Consider the following 22,314-nt stretch of genomic DNA (forward strand, 5'->3'; position numbering starts at 1 on the left):
AAAAAAAAAAAAAAAAAAAACTCCTGCTCTGGAGAATAATTGGGAGAAGCAGTAGCAACAACATCTCATCCTTTTGCCTGTCTTCCAGACATCTGACAGAAGTAGAACCACTTCCCTTCCTCTCTGCCTTCCTCTCTCTCCCTTTCCCTCCTGCCATCGCTCCCTCTTTTGTTCCATCCCCAACCCCTCTCTTCCTCTCTTTCTCTGTCTCTCCCCCTCTATCTCGTCTTCTCAGGGTCATGGTAAACTGAGAAAGCGTAATTGTCCATGGGAACTGCACTGCTTGCCTGGTGGTCATTGTCTCACAAGAACCCCTGTGGACTTTGAGACAGATCCACAGATGTCTGATGGGGGTAAACTGAATGACACGACTGACCCTGGAGGGTACAGATCAGGTTGGGCTATGCCCACATGTGCCATTGTGAGGCAGCGTGACCCAGGAGCTGTCTTCAGTGCTCCACATAGCGGCGATAGGAATCAGAGGGGACTGGTGGAAAAGTGGGGTACCAGCACACATGGTCTCCTCGACATCTTTCTAGGTAATTTTTACCCTATTTCTGCAATAGTCTCTTGAGAGACGTCATTCCAGGTCCCATTTTACAGCTGCGCAAGTTGAGACTCTGAAGGGTTTGGATTGTTCAAAGCTTTGTAGCTTCCTGTTTGCAAAGCCTAATTAAAACTATTCACTTAAGTCCTGAGATCATGTTTTTACAGCGCTGAGCCTGCAAGGAATGCTTCACCATCCCGTGCTTACGCAGTTTGTCTGCAGTTCCTCAAATGCGTTTTGTGGTCTTTTTGAATTTTCAAAATTATACCTGGCCTCAAAACCGACAGACTTTTGCACAGTGAGGGTAAGCACTTAAAAAGAAATCTATTTAGTGAAAAAGATAAAAATACATAGTGTCTAACATGTTTGCATTTATTGTCATGCTTTAGGGGGTACCCAACTAAATGTGGTGTCCCAAGCAATCCCAATCAGGTTTCCAGTGCGAAATCACCTGGTACCCTCTGGAGCTCTTAACTGGAGTGATTTAGCCATGTGGTCATGGGCCAGGGAGCTCTTGTTTCTCTCGCCTCCTAATTTCTATAGGAGTCCAACATCACTGGGTAGCACTGAGGAAGAGAAGGATGTGATCATTCAGTAGATTGGTCACATGCATTGAAAGCCTTTTGTGGGCTCAGGTGCTGGAATCAGCTCCCAGAAGGCAACTGGGAGTGACACAGAGCTCACCCTGCTTTTGTGAAAGGGAGGACGTAGTGGCCACGGAAAACAAATTGTTACAGACTGCTCTAAGAGGTTTGAGTAGCATGTGGCGGTTCAGATTGACATGGGGACCTCCTTAGATGGAGCTATCAGAGAAGGCCACATTGAGGAAGATTTAAAGGCAAGATTGGAAAGTTGAGAAGAAGCCACAGAGACACCAGGGTACTGGGAGAGCACTGGCTTACGTAGGAACTGGTGGAAGTCCAGAAAGGCCGCTCATGAGGGAGGGGAGCGTGGTGTGAGTGGAAGTTGAGGGCTGAGCAGGAACCAGCTCGGGGAGTCACGGAGGGAAGGTGGGCCATCGGCTTACAGGGTAGGGTGTGATGCAGGAAGTTGAAGCCACTTCAGTTGAGTGAAGAGGAGAAGTTCAAAGGTGGTCCTTCTGGAAGCAGAACCCACCTGATTCCTGATGACATCTTGCTTAAGCTTTGGATTGGGCTTTCTGCCATTTTCACAGATCACTGTGTAGAAGTGGGACACATCTTGGACTGAGAACATTCAGTGACCAGAGGGGCCTCATCTTGAGGTTCTCCCACAAGCGTTATTTGCAACATGAAGTTCCTAGGTATGATTTTTTTTTTTTAAGAACTGCATTATGGGCTGGGTGTGGTGGCACATGCCTGTAATCCCAGCGCTTTGGGAGGCCGAGGTTTGGGTGGATCACAAGATCAGGAGTTTAAGACCAGCCTGGCCAAGATTGTGAAACCCCATCTCTACCAAAAAACACAAAAATTCGCCAGGTGTGGTGGCAGGTGCCTATAATCCCAGCTACTCAGTGGGCTGAGGCGGATAATTGTTTGAACCCAGGAGGCAAAGATTGCAGTGAGCAGAGATAGTGCCACTGCACTCCAGCCTGGGCAACATAGTGAGACTCTGTCTCAAAAAAAAAAAAAAAAGAGATGCATTATGGAGACGTCACCATTCTTAAAGTTGAGATACAGGAGATTGATTAGGAGGGATGCTTATTTAAAATTGCTCATGAGAGTGATGTTATGATTTGTTTTGATCGAGTGTCAGAATTTGGAGTGGAGGTTGTGGATGGGGCCCACGGCAGCTGCTGACCCCCATCTCTGAATGGAAGGGAGGTGTGGCTGGAAGACTGTGTAGATGGGAGGGTGGGAAAGTGGTTTCTGTGTCTGCCAGAATATCACAACTGGGGCAGTGACACCGGTAGCACCTGAGAGGCAAGCCATGGGCTGCAGGCCCTCCAGGGCCCCCTGTGTCCAAGGGTTCATTCCACTGCTCTGTCTCAGTGCCTATCCACGGCCCCACCTGCATCTGAGTGACTGGCAGTTCCTAGGCCTCACCCAGTCCTCTCAATTCACAGTCTCTTAGGGAGGAAGGGACAGAATCTGTGTTTTGTAATCACTTTTACTTGTAAAACTTCAGCTTTTTTCTTACTCAGTTTCCCAATTAATACCACCTAATTCCCTCTGATGTAATTCAGATAATTCCTGAATACATGGGCTTGTGGCTGTTTGTGTTCTGCTGGAACCCATGGTTTTACCTGAGCTGCTCCAGTGATTCTGATGTGGAATAAAGATCATGAAAGCCACTGTCCGCTGAGTCCATTAACCACTGGCGTTGTGGCCAGCTGTCCCACTATGGAGTAGGCTTAATTTGTCGGTTTTCACGTCCACTTCAGTACTTCAAAAGGCTTCACTAATTTTCCCCTACCCCCAAACCTTGTTTGTCATATTTTCATAGCGTTCCGTCTCCTGTGTCTTGAGGGAACAAGACTTAAACTGGCTGCACGAGGTTAAGCTTCATGAATGCCAGGATGTCTCTCTTTGTTGTCATCTTTGATGAGCTCCTCCAAGTTTTGGCTTCCTTACACAAATGTCTGTGTTCCCTAACATTATACACAAGCTCCTTCACTGCACAAGTTGAAATGTTAAAATCACTGCTTGTCTAATATCTCCCTCTATCCTAGGACTAAAGAAAGTCCTTTAAATTCTGTGGAGGCAGCAGGTGAATAGTCATGTCATCTCTTCACCATGATAACAGTTTCTATATAAAACTTACACCATGATTATGAATTGTGTCTCACTGATTGAATTGGGAAACATGGGAAAAGGTTTGGAAGTAAGCCCTTGTCCCTAATTATTAGTGATATAAGTATTTGCGTATTTTTAAGAGTTTACATCTGTTGGCTCCATCTGTGTCTTGAAGATCGCTGAGAAAACATGTATGCAGGGCTTTTAGACATCACTGAGTATAAATTCTTGCTTCTGTTCAAACTTGTCCACTGTTTTTGGCAATAAGTATCAGCTGGGAAATGTAATCTAAGCGTAAAATATGATGTGTGATGTGTTGCAAATAACAACAAACTATAAATTAGGAAAAAGTAGCCAGTCTTTGGTATCAGGTATAGCCCCATGTGTTACAAGTGCTCAGTCAAGGTCATTTAGCTTTCCAGTATGGGTTTCCCATTAACCAGCAGTATCTTTTCTAGAGTCTGATTAATATAACCCTTTCTTCAGCAAAGCCTCCTAGGTAGAAGCATAAATCATCTCAAAGATACTCATGTAAAGTGGAGGCCAAGCCAGAAGGGTAGTTTTTTGTTGTTGTTGTTGTTGTTTTGTCTACACAAGATGTGCTGCATACTTACTAACAACCAGCATTGCAGCCTCTGCCTGCCTGCTGCAAGAAATTATAGAAATAGCCAGCATTTATGAGAAATGAAGTGACTTTCATAAGAACTCAGTAAATGTATCGCAATAATCCTGCAAGAAACAACTCAGTAAACAGCACAGGTCATGCTTCTTTGTAAGGCCATTTATAGCTGGCAGTAATGTGAATATAATACTTCACTTCCTCTGTAGAGGTATGAACTACGTCAGTCTCTTTACAGCCCAAATAAACCTAACTTCTTTTTACTTTTTCCATAATTCTTTGAGATGGCCCTGAGGTTCAAGTCACCAAAAAGAAAGTCTGTCCAGTAACTAATTTGCCAAGTTACCAAAAAATTATTGTGTAAATTTTTTTGTTGTTGTTGTTGTTTTTCATTTTTTCTTCTAATCCCTAGAACCTATAGATGTCATAAGTATTCTTGAAGAATACATATATATATCGACAGTATTCAAGAAGACTGTTCTAAAAACTTTTAAGTTTTTAGTAAATGGGTAATTCTCGTGAACTTGGTCATTTGGCTCCTGGTCTGGTCCACCTGTCACTTTGACCATAGGAATAGATCCAGCACCTTCCACCTTGCAGGTTGTTTTTTTGTTTCTTTGTTTGGTTGGGATTTGTTGTCGTTGTTGTTGTTTTGAGATGTGGTCTCACTGTCACTCCAGTTGGAGCACAGTGGTGCAGTCTCGGCTCACTGCATCCTCCTTTTCCCAGGCTCAAGCGATCTTCCCACCTCAGTCTCCTGAGTAGCTGGGACCACAGGCACGTGCCACTACACGCAGCTAATGTTTTGTATATTTTAGTAGTGACAGGTTTCACCGTATTGCTCAGACTAGTCTATGCGGGCATCACAGGTGTGAGCCACCACTCCCAGCCACTTTGTAGGTTTTCTTTGTGCTGTAGCAAGTAACTCCCACCCCTTCTAGGTAGTCTGCTGGGTTCTGAAGGCTGTGGCTGTGGGTCCAGGAAGAGAGTAGGGAGGGAGTGGCAGGTCTGCTGTCCTTGGCCACATTTCTTAAACTGAGCCTTGGCTTGGGCTCAGACTCTCCCACTCACCTTAGGCATTCTCTTTCTATGTTAAATCATAGCTTTAAGATTACTTATAAATCATTCTGGTCTAGCTTGCTCATTTTAGATTATTTCACTATTGAATTTAGATCTTAAATTTTAAGACAATGTTATTTTTTTTTAACAATAAGAAACACCAAGCAAAAAAGAAGAAAACACAGGAAAGATCCCTTCTATCAAAATAGCTGTGTTGTGTTTCTTCCCAGTTGATCTTTATCACCTCAGAGGTGATTATCACTTCTTTCCAGGTTGGCAGCTGTGTACATTTAATGAGCATTTTGTTTTATGACGCCACAGCTTTGCATATCCAGTGTTGTAGATCCTTATGGTGGATTCTGAGCAATCCGTTATTGCAGAGCCCACCCTCATTCTGCCTCTGGTTGTCTTTGGTGTCATTTTCTAAGTGGAGATTGTGGAGGACTCACGTTTCCAGGTAGGTGGGGGAGCATCCATCATGGGTTTGGATCCTGTTGGGATGTGGAAGGTTGGGGACCAGCAGCAGGAATCCCAGCCCGGTGTGGATCTGGGGCATGGAGGGGCAACACTGTTTTCCTTGCTCCTTCTAGGTCAGTCTTGTCCTGTTCCTTCTTGGTCGGTCTTTTCTTACCTTTTGGAACACAGGGTCCTTTGAAGACATGATAACCTACTCTTGGACACGCAGTGAAAAATGACTTATTTTCTCTAAGAAACGTGAGGATAAGCGTTATTATCCACATTCTATATGGACTTTTATGTCCTTAGCATGGAATACAGGGCATTATAGGAAAAAATGGTATTGGGGCTAAATTACCGAAAACCTATATATGTAGCAATAAAAATCCTAATAAAAATGCACATTAGGTTCTTTTAAAAATTAAGGAATAGTCTGGGAGCAGTGGCTCAATCCTGTAATCCCAGCACTTTGGGGGGGGCCGAGGCGGGTGGATCACTTAAAGTCAGGAGTTTGAGGCCAGCCTGGCCAACATGGTGAAACCCCATCTCTACTGAAAATACGAAAATTAGCCAAGTGCAGTGATGCGCATGTGTAAACCTAGCTACTTGGGAAGCTGAGACAGGAGAATTGCTTGAACCCGGGAGACGGAGGTTGCAGTCAGCCAAGATCACTTCACTGCACTCCAGTCCAGGCAACAGAGCCAGACTGTGTCTCAAACAAACAAACAAACAACAACAACAACAAAAATTAAGGAATACCAGCGTAAATGTAATATAAAGAGTTTGCTTTTAAAGGTAGTTTGACAGCGGAGTGTAAACGGTAGTTGAGGCTGCCGAATTATGTGGCAAGTAACACATGCAAAGAGCCTGTGCTAAACCGAGTGAAGATACCGGATGGGGTGAGTGAGCTCAGTGAGCTTTGTGTTTACCTGGTGTTACTCAGTGGCTCAAAATAGTAACAGTCCGGGGAGTTTAAACCAGTGTGGCTGTCATAGCATACTCACCTCCTCCTTCCAGATTACAATTGCCCGTGAAATGATTCTTGCTCCAGAAATGCATATTGCATATATTTTAAGGCTTTTGACAGATACTGTTATACTGCCTTCCAACAAAAGCCATGTACCCAGTTACCAGCATCACACCATCTTCCCAAGGCCAGGGACTATCACCCTGTCCTTTTTTTTTCTTTCTTTTTTCTTTTTTTGAGATGTAGTTTCGCTTTTGTTGCCCAAGCTGGAATGCAATGGTACGGTCTTGTCTCACTGCAACCTTCGCCTCCCGGTTTCAAGTGATTCTCCTGCCTCAGCCTCTTGAGTAGCTGGGATTACAGGCACACACCACCACACCCGACTAATATTTTGTATTTTTAGTAGAAATGGAGTTTCGCCATGTTAGCCAGGCTGGTCTCAAACTCCTGCCCTCAGATGATCCGCCAGCCTCAGCCTCCCAAAGTGCCGGGATTACAGGCGTGAGCTACCATGCCCGGCCCACCCTGTCCTTTAATAGGACAAAATGATGTTATCTTATTTTGATGAGCATTTCTCTGATGAGTAAGATTTAAAGTGCTTATGTTTAGAGACATAAGCATTTGAGTTGCTATGGTCCTGTTCTTCACAGTTTTCCTGTCAGATTCTCTTAGAATGCTTTATAAAGCAAGGTGCAGCCCTCTGTGAAGGAGGGGCACAGAGAGGTGCAGGGTCAGGGCTCTGCTGCTAGGGGGTCAGCTCACCACCCAGGCAAGGCCCTTTCCTTGGGACCTCAGTTACTTCACCTGTTGTGTGGCGAGCCCCCAGCGCACTCCTCCCTCGGGGACGTGTGTGTCTTCAATGAGCTGCTATACCTTGGACCCTGAACACAAAGCCTGGCACAGAGTGAGGAATAAAGATGGTCTCAGAGCAATAATCACTCCATCATTATTTGTTTTGTCTTATGTCTTTCAGATTTAATTGTTCTAATTCATCCATGGCCTTTACGCTTGTTCTTAGTGGTTTTAGTCATAAGAGAGAATGCCAGTCTTTCTGTAATCTGGCTTTTCACTTATTTAATGGTACAGTTCTCTGCTGCATTGGAATCGCCCATGGGACTTTTGTTCTTTTTTTCTCTCTTTTCTCAAATGTTTTTGTCTTGTTTTAGCAGCAGGATCTTGCTATGCTGCCCAGGCAAGGGTACAGTGGCAATTCACAGGCACAATCATATAGCCTTGATCTCCTGGCCTTAAGCAGTTTTCCCACCTTCACCTCCTGAGTATCTGGGACTACAGGTGTACCACCACTGCTGGCTTCTTGAATATCTTTATTCTCATTGTAAAAATACACGTATGTTAGCTTTAGAAAAATTGAGAAAAGTCTAAATCAAAGCAGGCTTGTCTCTTGGGGGAAAATGGGAGGATCTGTATTTTAAGAATTTTTACTGAAAGGCCAGGCACAGTGGCTCATGCCTGTAATCCCAGCACTTTGGGAGGCCAAGGCAAGATAATTGCTCGAGACCAGGAGTTCAGGACCAGCTCAGGCAACGTTGCATGACCCTTTCTCTAAAAACAACTGGGTATCGTGATGCACACTTCTGTGATCTCGGCTACTCAGGAGGCTGAGGTGAAAGGATCACTTGAGCTGTGTGCGCCACGATTGCACCACTTCACCTCAGCCTGGATGACAGAGCAAGACCCTGTCTCCAAACAAGAAGGAGTTTTACTGATAATAGTGAGGAACCACTGCTTTATGCACTGTGGCTAAAGCCTTTACTACCTTTGCATAACAAAGCACTCACCTTAATTATCTTCCAATGCTTTTATAATTTAATTTTTTATATTTAATTCCTCATCATTTTCTTACTGATTCTTCTGATTTTGTTTTCTCAGGGATTTTCCCCCAAAATAGAATGCATTTTGATTATAAAAATTCTAGTTGTTGAAATAGCTTTTTGTTACAGCATGAAGGTCTACCTTTTTGTTGTTACTGTTATTTGTTGCCTTAAATAACAGTCATTGGATGTTTTCTCCCAGTTTTTTGTGAGTCAGGAATTCAGGCAGGGTTTGGCTGGGCCATTCCCCTGCTCCACATAGCTTTGGAGGGGTTATTTGAGGTCTGCCTTATTTTCATGGTTGCCTGTTAGTTCACTGTAAGTCTATAGCCATAGGATGTTTAATTAATCTACCTTTGACAGGCATTTAGAATTTTTTCCAGTTTTCATTATTTAATCAGGATGTGATGCATTATTTTGGCACACATATTTTAACATACTTGTCCAATTACTTCCTTAATAATAAATTACGAGAAGTGGAATTACTGTCAAAAGAAATGTATAGTTTTCTTTTAGATACGTTACTTTCCAAAATTGTACTGAATTGCCAGAGTACTTGAGAGTTGCAATGTCTTTAATGATTAGTAAGAACTTTTAAAAGACAGTTTATTAGGATATAATTCATGTACCATGGAGTCCTTGCTTTGAAGTGTACAATTCCATGGTATTTAGTGTGTTGTGTAACCATCACCACAGTCAATTTTGAAACATTTTCACCACTTCAAAAGTAAACTCAGTACCATTAGAGTTATTCCCCATTTCCCCTGATCCCCCATTAGCAAGCAGCCACTAGTCTTTCTACTCCCATAGATGTATCTATTCTGGGTATTTCCTAGAAATTGAATCATATAACATGTGGTCTTTTGTGACTGGCTTCTTTTACTAAGCATGTTTTCAAAGTTCATGTTGTAGTATGTGTGGTTACTTACCTTTTTACGGTTGAATAATATTCCATTGTGGATATTTATCATGTTCTGTTTTTCCCTTCATCACTTGATGGGTGTTTGAATTGTATCTACTTTTTGGCTATTTGTAAAGGCTGCTGTGAACATTTTTTACAGTTGTGTGAACATGCATTTTCAGTTCTTTTGGTTATATACTGAAAATAGGAATTGCAGAGGTCATATGGTAATTTTGTGTTAGACCTTTTGAGGAATTGCCAGATTGTTTTCCCTAGTGGCTGCTGCCTTCTACATTCCCACACCAGTGTGTGAGGATTCCAAGTTCTCCACATCCTGGCCGCTCTGTTGCTACTGGTTAGCGCTTGGCTTTTTATTATAACCGTGTGGTGGGTGTGAAGTGTATTTCACTGTGGCTCTCACTTAAATTTCCCAAATGGCTAATAAAGTTCAACAACTTTTCATGTGCTTACTGGCCATTTGTATATCTTCTTTGGAGAAATATCTATTAAGAGCTTTCACTCTTGGTTTTGTTTGTTTGTTTTTTGAGACAGAGTTTTGCTCTTGTTGTCAGGCTGGAGTGCGGTGGCGGGATCTCGGCTTACCACAACCTCCGCCTCCCAGGTTCAAGCAATTCTCCTGCCTCAGCCTCCCAAGTAGCTGGGATTACAGGTGCCTGCCACCACGCACGGCTAATTTTTTTGTATTTTTAGTAGAGACGGGATTTCTCCATGTTGGTCAGGCCAGTCTCAAACTCCCAACCTTAGGTGATCCGCCCGCCTTGGCCTCCCAAAGTGCTGGGATTACAAGCGTGACCACTGTGCCCAGCACTTTCACTCATTTTTTAACTGGGCTATTTGTCTTTTTATTACTGAGTTGTAGGAGTTTTTAAAATAGGTTCTAGATGCAAGTGCTTTATGAGACCTGTGATTTGCAAGTATTTTCTCTCATTTTTTGGATTGTCTTTCACTTTCCACTTTCACAGTTCATTATTTCGTAATGGTATCCTTTGAAGCATAAAAGTTTTTAATTTTTTATGAAATCCAGTTTATTTTTCTTTTGTCCCTTGTCCTTTTAGTGACATGCTAAGAAACTGCCTCATCCAAGGTTGTGAAGATTTATTCCTGGTTTTCTTCTATGAATGTTATGATTGTCACTCTTACGTTAAGTCTTTGCCCTGCTTTGAGTTCATTTTCGAATAGGAGGTAGAGAGAAGGCTGTCTTCATTCTTCTGCCTGGACTGTCCATTGCCTGCGCTCCTCCTCACTGCCATAGAGAAACGATTCCTACTTCCCTTGTGTTGCCCAGGCACCAAGCTGTAGAACATTTTTGTGTTTGTTGTTTCTTTTATTATGTGTCTGTTAAGAAGACCTTCTCATCCTCATGTCTTAAAACTATTTTAATTTTTTTCTCCATTTTAATCTGTTTTTATTCACTTTAGTCCATCTGAAGGTTTTGTTTTGTTTTGTTTTGAAATAAAAGGGAAGATAAGGATCAAAGATGCCTCACCACTCTTGTTTATAAATCACCACCTTCATGATACAATAGTCTCTTCTTATCTGGGGTTTCACTTACCAGCAGTCCAAAAATAAGTGGGTACAGTACAATAAGGTGGGAGGGGGGAGAGAGAGAGACCACATTCATGTAGCTTTTATTACAATGTGTTGTTATAATCGTTCCATTTCATTATTAGTTACTATTAATCTTTTACTGCACCTTATTTATAAATTAAACTTTATAATAGGTGTGTGTGTATAGAAAATAATGTAGTATTATAGGATTCAGTACTATCTGTAGCTTCAGGCATCCACTAGGGTTCTTGGAACCTGTCCCCTTAGGATAAGGGGGGACTTCTGTCCCCTAATTTCATGTGTACCTATATCTATTTCTGGACTTACGCAAAGAAATTAGCTTTATATAGTATGTTTCAGTATTTGGCAATATATATTGCTCCTTTATTTTTACTGTTTTTCAAAATTTTCTTGACTCTTAGAAAAGCAAAATTGCAGGCGAGCGCTCATGGGAGGCCGAGGTAGGTAGATTACCTGAGGTAAGGAGTTCAAGGCCACCCTGGCCAACGTGGTGAAACCATGTCTCTACTAAAAACACAAAAATTGTCCAGGTGTGGTGGCGACTGTAATTCCAGCTACTCAGGAGGCTGAGGCAGGAGAATTGCTTGAACCCGGGAGGCAGAGGTTACAGTGAGCCAAGATCGTGCCATTGCTCTCCAACCTGGGTGGCAGAGTGAGGCTCTGTCTCAAAAAAAAGGGAAGACAAAATCACGCAAAATGTAGATTGCCTTTGGGGCAGCTTCCACCATGATGGCTTTGTTCTGTGCTTGAAAAGGAGGTTCTGAAGTACTCTCCCTCCATCCTCAGTGCTTGCCTGCCCGTGGGAACTGGGCAGGGAAGTTGGGAAAGTCTGAAGGATGCTTCTGACAGATTTGGGGACCACCTACAGTTTACATCTAACTCTCACGGCTCATTGAACACCATCCTGGGAGAGGAGGAAATTAAGTGCGCCCCTGTATTCGTAAGTACTCTGCAAAACTAAGCTAATCTCAGACAAATATACAGAATTCCATGAGGAGAGCCAGGCACAGGGATGTAAAACATTTTCTATTCCACCGTTGACTCAGCTTCACCCTCAGAATGGCTTTTGAGATGCATGTAAACAGTTATGTAGAGCACGTTAAACTGTACATTTGTCCTCCATCCAGAAGTAGACAAATAACAAGTTTTAAATTTGTCATATAGTTTTCAACCATACTGTCGTGACATATGGTCAGGTGTAAGTGCAAAAGATAATATTAAAGATACATGCAAGGCTGGGTGTGGTAGCTCACGCCTACAATCCCAGCACTTTGTGAGGCTGAGGCAGGCTGGTCATTTGAGGTTAGGAGTTTGAGACCAGCTTGGCCAACATGTTGAAACCCCATCTCTACTAAAAATACAAAAATTAGCCAGGTGTGTTGGTGGGTGCCTGTAATTCCAGCTACTTGGGAGGCTGAGGCAGGAGAATCACTTGAACCCTTAAGGCAGAGGTTACAGTGAGCTGAGATGGCGCCACTGCACTCCAGCCTGGGTGACAGAGTGAGACTCCTGTTTCAAAAAATAAATAAATAAATACAAGTCAGCTGAGTGCCACCCACACATCTGTGATCCCAGGTACGTGGGAGGCTGAGGTGGGAAGATCGCTTGAGCCCCGGAGGCCAGCCTGGGCAACATAGCAAGACCTTGTCCCTGAAATGAAAAGAAGAATCTTTTTAAATCCCAAGTCAAAAGCAATGTGTTAATTTTTGGTGAATTGAGAACAATCTGCTTATAACTTACTTGTAGAGCTAACATTTTTGCCTACTTTTTATATAATTTTTTTGATATGTCACATTTCTGTACTTTAAGAAACAGTGAGAGGACAACTGTGTGGTCTCTTCAAGGTAGTGTCAGGAGTGAAAAAAGGGAGAACACAATAGATTAAGAACGTTAAAAACAACCAGATAGAGGATGTCAGCCTTCATTGGGTCCTGATTTGTGCAAACCAGCTATAAAAGAAATGTTTTCGGCAGCCAGGGAATTTGGAATATGACTCGGTATTAGCTGATACCCAAGAAGGATTGTTCTTTTTCTTAGGTGTAATGGTGATATCCTTTCCTTTCCACTTTTCTGTATGTTTGAAATTTTCATAAACATAAAAGAAAGAGACCTAAATGAGACTCATTTTATGTTTCTCCGGTTTCTTCCACATCTCCATTCCTGTTGATTGCTGGATGGACCTTCCAATTCACAGGGACAAGCCAGTCGAACAGTGGACTTAACACCAGTATTCCATGCTTGTGGGGACAGCTCAAGGGCTATTTGCTTACTGAAGCTTTAGTTAAAATTGTAAAAAATAAAGGAAGAAGCCAGGGATTCTATTTTATGTCCCATAACGGGACACTAGTTAAATGATTATAAAGGTAGAGAGTAACATGCCGTACCTTTATTACAAATCATCCCAGCCCACTGTGTCAGACAGTTTAATGGTATGGGGCAGAACCTGGAAAAAAAAAAACACTAAGCAAAATGTGTGCATTGCAGGAGAGATAAGAGGTTCTATTGATTATGGTTCATACATATGTATCTATATAGAAAAAAGAAGGGGGAAAAAACCTATCAACACTTTAATAGTGGACTCCTGGATAATGGGATTTTAATTGTTGTTAATTATTTCTGTAGTAGTTCTCTTGCTTTCCAAATTTCCTGCAGTGTGCATATATACTTTTATAGTCAGGAAAAAATAAACATAAGGGAAGGAGGCTATTTTCTTTAGAAGTTGAGCCATGCATTCATGATGCTCTCCTTCTTGGCCAGGATGCTCATTTTGCTTTGGGTCCTTCTCAGACTTCAGAGAGTTTTGCTCCCTAGCAAAGCCATGCAGCTTTTCTACACACGTATTTTCTAGTTCTCATAAAAGTAAAACTAAAACAGAAAACTCTGTAACCTTTTAAAAGTGAGTTTTGATTCATTAAAAACAATTTTTACAGTTTTCTCTCCTCATCATGAATACATGGTTTTGATTCTTACATTTTTAACAAATCAGAGTGATGTACTTTAGGGGAGGTAATGAGGGTTGTGGAAGCAAGCTGGAAATAGAGTGCTAGAAGACTGGAAATCCTGGAACCGTGGAGGATACTGTTGCACATTAGGAACACTTCTCTTATTTGCCTAAGTCTTTTTCAGTACGTTTATCTGAAGATTGCTGGTAGTTTGTAAAGAATAAGATTCTGTGGGTCCCTTTTTCCATTTTCCTTGCAGTTAAAAGGTTTCTTTGGTCTGGCTTGTTATTTCAGGCAACTGAAAGCAAACTCCCCGTATTTTTAGCAGATCACCAAATATTTAAAATTTGTCAGCTGTCTGAGTGGAAATTTTAATGAAAAACAAAGCATTTCATAAGACAGTGCATTTACCATTGAACTGGGTGGTTGTAATAAGGCTAAGTGTCATTAGTCTTTTAGGAGAGGTAATGTTTGCTGTGAAATCAAGCTGCAGGCGTTGTCCTTCTGGTCACGTGGTAATGAAATCCAAAAGGTGGCTCTGATTCTTTTTGCTACATCAAATGTTTGCAGCATATTGCAATTGGTCAGGCCTTGGCAATCTTTTTAATTAGGTTGAACCCCATGAAAATGCCAGTGTTTGGCCTTTCGGAACCTACAGAAGCGGCAATCTCCTATGGTCCATCTGATAAAATACACAGCTTTTCCCGTGGTTGTGTGCATTGTAGAGTGAGTTGGGTTTTGGCTGCCACAGTGAAGAGTCAGCCATTGTCTTGCTTAGATGATAATTGTATACAAGTGAACTTGAATCAGCCTTGCTGCTGAGTTGGGTTTCTGTCTATGCTTCTGGATCTTCTTAAAGTCATCAGTGGATTAAAGAGAACTACACTAGCCATCTCCCTGTGGTTAGTATTATCCATCAGCTTTTGCTTTTGTTTGAGAAATAATTAATCAATATGAGTTGGAACTCTGAGAGGTTAAAGTGTTTTTGTTATTATGCTTTATTTTAGTCCCAGATGCAAACAACAGTGGGAATTGTACCCACACAAGCAATTGCAACGGGCCCCACTGCAGATCCTGAAAAACGCAAACTGATACAGCAGCAGCTGGTTCTACTGCTTCATGCTCATAAGTGTCAGAGACGAGAGCAAGCAAACGGAGAGGTTCGGGCCTGCTCGCTTCCACACTGTCGAACCATGAAAAACGTTTTGAATCACATGACGCACTGTCAGGCTGGGAAAGCCTGCCAAGGTAAGTGCTGTTTTTGGAACTCCTAGTGGCAGAGGTCAGGAAGAATTTTCCTTTATTGTACAGCAGCTCTCTGGTTGATAAGTCTTCGACAGCCTGAGGGCTGCCTTCCATTTGGTGTGGTAAGACATGCTGGGCTCACGATCCCCACACGACAACAGTCAGGTGCCCCAGGAAGTCTTATCTGCTGAGGAGAAAGGCGATTTGGTTTTCTGCTACTCTGTGAACTTCTGCGTGAAGCTGTGCCCTGTATTTGTTCTTTTCCTCTTTCCCCTCTCACGGAAGACATTGGTCACTTCTTGAGCACTGTCTTTGTTGTGAATGTCTAGATTGTGGTTTTCTTTTGGGCAGCAAGCATAGCGCACACACGTGCAGGCACACGCCCTTCCTGCACCCCAGCATCTGTCTTGGCAGCTTGCTGTCTTGCTCCTCTGTCCTGTGTCTTGAGGCAAGTCCAGATGACAGTGAAGCTGTCCTTGGTGACGGGCAGTGACATGGGGAACTGTGCACTGTATCATCCCGGAGGAGGTGGTGAACTAGGCACCTCATGTGCCCTCTCTCTCCTCTTTTACTTCAGATACCTCATTTGTACTAAAGGAAGTGTTTCCTATTAACAGCTGTACTTTCCTTTAATCTTTATTCTCTTTCCTTCTCTTTTTATGCTCATAAACTTTGTGGGGGAATCTCCCCCTGGTCTCCTTGTCTCCTACTGTAACATTTGTGAGTTCCCGGAGTAACCCTGTTGTAGCAGAGACGCAGAGGGAAGGGTAAGGTTAGACCTTGAGAAGATGAAGACGGAATAACCAGGGCCAGTTACCCTCTTGAGTACTTCTTCACCAAGTGCCCAGAGTCCCTTTTGCCCTTTTGGAATCTGTACAGACTTCTCATTTGCTTCTCTCTCTGTATTTCTTTGCTGTAGTATTTAGGTGGTTTCATCTTGAAACATAATTGAACATTTTTATTTTAAATAGTGATATCACAGAACTATTATTTGTTCTACCTTTCATTGCAGTTGTTCAGTATTCCAGGTTGAATAGTTTTTGTTTTGTTTTGTGGGCTGCCCTTAATCACCCATCCTTCATAACATTGCTTCTAGGGGAAGTTTTGTTTGGATTTCTCAATAGTCAACTTACAAACGTTTTGGAAAACAGCCTGTTTGTAAGTTGAGGACTGCCTGTACAGTGTTATGGTTACACTTGTTACCATTTTCTTATGGAATCTGGCATTATAATTTAGGTATAATTGAAAGTGTGACGATTTGGATAGAAAAATAACATCTCGTTGTTTTTCTGGTCATAGTTGCCCATTGTGCATCTTCACGACAAATCATCTCTCATTGGAAGAACTGCACACGACATGACTGTCCTGTTTGCCTCCCTTTGAAAAATGCCAGTGACAAGCGAAACCAACAAAGTAAGTGAGCACGGGGGCAGAGAAGATTGGAGATGAGAATAGAAGCTGTTTCTAAAGAAAATGCAGAGTGTAGGTAGGGAGTGGGCAGGGGTTATAAGCCATGGAGTGCAGGGTGAGGTAGGGCGGACAGCGGCCCAAGGTACAGCCAAGCTCAGAGGGCAGGTTGGCTCTCCGTGTCGGGAAGGCTGTGAGAGCGTTGGACCCTGACTTAGTCACTGCCTCTCCCTCTCCCTGCCCCCCGCATACATGCACTTGAAGCTGCATGGAACAGCAGAGTCACTTTGATCAGAGAGCCAACATGAAGACATGGTATTTCCTGACAGTTACTCAATACGTGAGGATTTAAATTCCATGTCGCTGTAATGGCAGTGATGTCTGGGGGAGGGGGACAGAGGGGACATTTTTGGAATTGGAAAGCCTTTATCCTGAAGTAAATTTTGAAGGCTCTGTCAGTCAGGCTGGGTCAGTATAAAATCCCACATGGATGTTTGTGAAGGTTGCCCTCTCTGGAGCTGTGGTCCCCAGACCTCTTGATATAACTAACCAACCATTCCCTCTGCTTTGAAGTGAGAGCCTCTGCCGTAGGGCTGCTGCATCCTGGTCACCCCGTCGTTTTGCCATTGTCTGGGTTGTCTGTAGCCCTTGGCTCAGCTGACGTAGCAATCCCTGCTCCTTGGGAGGCCTTAGTGGGGCTCTGGGGCTCCCTGCTGTTTGTAGGCTTCAGGCAGTAAGAAGGATGAACCTTCCTCGTTTTAAAACCCTTTTCCTGTCATTTTAGAGGTAAAACCATGGTCTTTGGATGTGTCCTTCAGTTTCAGACAGCTAGGAAGTGCCCTTCGATCTCCTGTCCCCTCGTGGCTGGAGCTGCCCCCTTAGCGACTTTTCTAGCACAACACAGTCTTCCTCATCTTCTTCCATCTCGTCTGTGCCATCTTGCCACTCTCCCTGTTTTGTGTTTTAAGTGTTCATTCCTCTCATTCTTCTTGATCATCCTTCCTCAAGACCCTGCAGCTGCCTGGAGAACATGTGCTGGTTTTCTTTCTGGTTGTTTCTGAGTGGCCCAGGGAAAGATGGAGAAAGCACTTTGTTCCTAAGAGTTCCGTGGAATGGTGTGCCAGTGACAGCACCTGTGGTTTTCCTTTGAATCTGTCCAGCCCACCTCCCTCTGGTAGCAAGGGAGTGGGCAGTGAGCTGATGCTGACCCTGCTTCATTTAAAGCAGGATGTCCCTATCACAGAGAAGAGAAATGCCGTGGTGATGGGGCCTGTTATCTGCCTCCCTACAGAGGAACCACAGTGAGTTTCCTTTAAAAGCCAGTTTCCTGGCCAGGCACAGTGGCTCACACCTGTAATCTCAGCACTTTGGCAAGCCAAGGTGGGCGGGTCACCTGGTCGGGAGTTCAAGACCAGCCTGACCAACATGGTGAAACCCCGTCTCTACTAAAAATACAAAATTAGCTGGACACAGTGGCGCATGCCTATAATCCCAGCTGCTCAGGAGGCTGATGCAAGAGAATCACTTGAACCCAGGAGGCAGAGGTTGCGGTGAGCCAAGATCACCCCATTGCACTCCAGCCTGGGCAACAAGGGTGAAACTCCGTCTCAAAAAAAAAAAAAAAGTTAAATTATTCTTTGATTGACCAAAATTTGAATTAATAAACAGTTTCCCTAGATATCTCATATAAAGTGACATTCTAGAATTCTGGGTCTTCTAGGACCAGGTATTTGGGACAGTGGTTCTTATGGAATACAGTCTGTTTTTCCTCCCAACTTTTTTCTTTAGTATATTGTGATGGCTAAATTTCTTATCTTTTAGGGCACATTTCAGTAATAGGCTCTTTAAGTGCCAAAGTACTCGTTTTCAAGTTTGTAGTTATACATTATTCCATGAATAATGAGCTAGAATTTTATTCTTAACTTTTAATTTGGGGGTGTGGCTTTTTGGGGATTTTTTGTTTCTGGTACATACTACCATGACGGTTATAGTTTTGTGATTTCTCTTTTTAAGAAACACGTGGTTTTTGTTTTAAAAGAAAAAAGAAGTGTATGTGGTTTTTTTTTTTTTTAAACCATCCTTATAACTGCCTCAGTGTTGTGAAAATTGATTCCGTGCATGCTCTCTCAAGTGGTAAACCACAGGTTTTCTGCTAGTCATAATGCAAGATATTACCAGGCTGATTTTATAAAGTCACAAGGAAGATTTAGATTAACTTGCTACAAAGTTTTGGTAGTTTTTTATAAAAGTGTGAGTGACCAGGTTTTGGCCGTACCCTTTCTGTAAATTTTGCTTTTTTTCCTCTTCCCCCCAAATCAAATGATGCTTATTGTGTGTGAACTCTTGAGTTAGGAACCCAGAGAGGAAAATGTGAATCTGACCCTACCATGGCTTAAGGTTGGGCTTTGAAGATGATATATATGTTTAAAATAACGGAAAGGTGACCTCCCTCAAAGGACTGAGGTAGAGATGAGTCAGTGCAGTTGGAATTTTTTTTTTTTTAGGAGAATTGGAGTGCACCTGACCACTTTATAGAGAAAGGTAGGACTTGATGGAGCACAGTGCAAACAAAACAACAAAGAAAGAACATTTCAGACAGTGGGGATGGTGTCTGCACAGTACACAGCCTGTGAGGGCATGCATTTGACTGGACTGGGGTTCCTGTGCAAGCGAGGTGAACAGTGAGGTGGACTGTGGTGAGCTCCTGGAAGCCACAGGGACTCTGCCAAGACCTACCTGTGCTTGCTCTGTGGAGACCGCCTTTGGGGCCCCAGAACTCTGCTTTTTAGGCATTGTTTCCCATAGGCCAGCGCTGGTCTTATCTGATGGCACACTTCCTTGATCAGCACACAGTCTGCTCTCTAACTTCTGTTACTGATGTCTCTACTGAGAGAACCTTCCAGAATCACCTGTGGAGCTAATCTGACATTCTTTGAAATGGAGCCTAGACCATTGATTACCTTTTTGGCCTGTGTTGAGTTTTTGTTAGGTTTGTTTTGAGACAGAGTCTTGCTTTGTCACCCAGGCTGGAATGCAGTGGTGCAGCCACGTCTCACTGCTGCCTCAACCTCTCGGGCTCAAGCAGTCATCCCACTCCAGCCTCCTGAGTACCTGGGATCTGCCACCATGCCTGGCTAATTTGTGTGTGTGTGTGTGTGTGTGTGTGTGTGTGTTTCTTTCTTTTTTTTTTGTAGCGATGGCGTTTCACCATGTTGCCCAGGCTGGTCTTGAACTAATGAGATCACGCAATCTTCCCCCCTTGGTCTACCAAAGTTCTGGGATTAGAGGCTTGAGCCACTGCATCTGGCCTCATTCGATTTTGCTTTGAATTGTTTTTTAAAGATTCTGTAATCACTGATCTCGAGCTAACCATCCCTTATAGCAGTGTTCAATTTTTGTTGAATAATTAGGACTCTCCAAGATATATATCTTAATTCAGTCCTGCCATCTTACTTCCAATAAATTCCGGTGCACAGAGTGGAATGAGGATTGGGCTGTGGGACCTGTGACCAGGTTGTGGTCATGGTCTTGGAGCTCATGTTGCCTCACTGGTTCTTCCTGCTCAAAGTGTAGGCCCCAGGCAAACCATACAGGCGCTCGCAGGTTGCTTGTAAGCAATAAAGAAATTAGACCCCCATTTCAGGCCTCCTGTATTAAAACCTGCGTTTTTATAAAATTTCCGGGTGATTGGTGTGCACATTAAAATCTGAGATGCGCTGTTCTGGATGCCTCGAAAGGCCAGGTGTCTGGGCCAGAGCGGGTAACAGGGTTTGAGTCATTCTCTGAGGGAGACCATGGGTTTTCCAACCCAGAGTCCCACAGGGACTGTTGAAACAAGATTGCACTGTCAGCCCCAGAGCAAGCCTATTCCACGCACTGCCCTGGGTGCTTCAGCCATGGCCCCAACTGCTGCCGGGTATCTCCATGAGTGCAGTGCCCACTACTGTACCCGGCAACGTGTTCCATCTATAGGTGCCACAGATTGTTTTGAACACCTCCTTTCAACCGGATGCAATGGCTCATGTCTGTAAGCCTAACACTTTGGGAGGCCAAGGTGGGCAGATTGCCTGAGCTCAGGTTCAAGACCAGCCTGGGCAACACAGTGAAACCCCTTCTCTACTAAAGTACAAATAATTAGCTGGGCATGGCGATGGGCACCTGTAGTCCCTGCTCCTCGGGAGGCTGAAGCAGTAGAATTGGTTGAACCCAGGAGGCAGAGGTTGCAGTGAGCTGAGATCTTGCCACTGCACTCCAGCCTGGGCGACAGAGCAAGACTCCTTCTCAAAAACAAAAAATAAAACAAAACAAAACAACACCTCCTTTCATTAAATGGAGTCAAGATCTCCCTCCTTTGAACTGCCACTCATTTAATAGCCCATCAGGTGCCCTGTGAGTGTGTGTGGAGCAGCCCCTTTGTTCTACTTGAGGACCCTTCAGAGATTTTCACCGTTGTGACAAATTGATGAGATGGGGAACAGTAGGGAGCAGAATCTGAAGGCTGTAGAGAGAATGGCGGGCTTGATTGACCCAGACTTAAGCACCAAAGGGTCGTTGGTGATGTGTTTCATCTGAACAGCTTTGCTCCTTGCTAGTAAGGAGCAGTGTCGCTGAGCCAGTGTCACTTGACTCCTGAAGAAAACATTTTGCTTGAGGGCTTGTGGCTGCATCTGATGGGAGGCTGGGTTGCCAGCCTGGCAGTGCCTCGGTCCCCCTCAATGCTTCTCTTCATTGTCGTGCCCCACCCTGTGCATAGGAAGGTGCCAGCTGGGAAGTGGGTCCTGATTCACACAATACCCATGAGGTATGGTTGAACCACCAGCAACTTTATAGAGATGGCTGCAGGTCTGAGTAAATTCTTTTTTTGAGACATAGTGTTACTCTCTTGCCCAGGCTGGAGTGCAGTGGCGTGATCTTCACTCACTGCAACCTCTGCCTCCCTAGTTCAAGTGATTCCTGCTTCAACCTTCCGAATAGCTGGGATTACAGGCACACGCCACCATGCCTGGCTCATTTTTGTATTTTTAGTAGAGAGGGTTTCCCCATGATTGCCAGGCTGGTCTGGAACTCCTTACCTCAGGTGATTCTTCCACCTCTGCTTCCCAAAGTCCTGGGATTACAGGTATGAGCCACCTGAATAAATTCTAGCATTGCTTTTTTAAGTAGAAATCTAAATGTCTCTTGATATCCTCAGGAAGCTGGTTCCAGGACCCGCCAAGTATACCGAAACCAGGCGGACTCAAGCCCTGCAGCTGGCCCTCCCCATACACGTTTCGCCTCCCACTAGCAGTTTCTGGCCTGCCTTGGGTAACATGCGGCTGGCTCACTCTCATGCTGCTGTAGATTCAGCTCTAGCAGCTACTGCTTTGCTTCATGGTGTGTCTCCCCCCACCATCCTGAAAAAGCTTACGCATTTAATTCGTGTTCATTTTCACTGAATTTCCAGATGGAGTTCAGTTTTATTGAGAATGATTGAGGACTGAAGTTGTCGGGGTAACCGAGTACTTTGCATCAGCATCATAGACTGTACGGGGAACCTCTTCACCTCTTAGTGGAGCATTATTTATTTATTTTATTTATTTTTATCTATTTTTTTATTTTTTGAGACAGTCTTTCTGTCACCCAGGCTGGAGTGGAATGGCGCAATCTCAGCGCACTGCAACCTCTGCCTCCTGGGTGCAAGTGATTCTCCTGCCTCAACCTCCAAAGTAGCTGGGATTACAGGTGCTTACTACCACGCCCAGCTAATTTTTGTATTTTTGATAGAGATGGGGTTTCACCAAGTTAGCTAGGTGGGTCTCGAACTTCTGACTTCAATTGATCCACCTGCCTTGGCCTCCCAAAGTGCTGGGATTATCGGCGTGAGTCACTGCGCCTGGCCTCTTAGTGGAACATTCTTTGTGCATGAAGAATGGCAGGTGAGTTCCAGAAACAGTGTCTAATTTAAAACTTGGCCTTTTGTTCATAGGTCATAGGCTTCTTCTTCAGCTTATATCAGAAGGGGTGGTGAGGCTGGGGGATGTTGGGATGCTTTAAAG

The 22,314-nt window shown here is 43.7% G+C and overlaps 1 protein-coding gene across 3 annotated transcripts in view; it reads left to right on the plus strand.

The window, feature by feature from the left end:
• Positions 1-22,314, plus strand: part of LOC108286559 (CREB binding protein) — a 161,766-nt gene that overhangs the window by 72,530 nt on the left and 66,922 nt on the right. For 2 of the 3 annotated variants that reach the window (XM_017504469.1, XM_017504470.2), the window contains exons 4-5: positions 14,635-14,875; positions 16,172-16,285. In XM_017504469.1, coding sequence (XP_017359958.1) covers positions 14,635-14,875; positions 16,172-16,285 — 355 coding nt within the window. The remainder of the gene's footprint in view (positions 1-14,634; positions 14,876-16,171; positions 16,286-22,314) is intronic. The other variant, XM_017504471.1, reaches the window with a different exon arrangement.

This window comes from Cebus imitator, unplaced genomic scaffold (assembly GCF_001604975.1).
Source record: "Cebus imitator isolate Cc_AM_T3 unplaced genomic scaffold, Cebus_imitator-1.0 Scaffold322, whole genome shotgun sequence".
NCBI classification, from domain to species: domain Eukaryota; kingdom Metazoa; phylum Chordata; class Mammalia; order Primates; family Cebidae; genus Cebus; species Cebus imitator.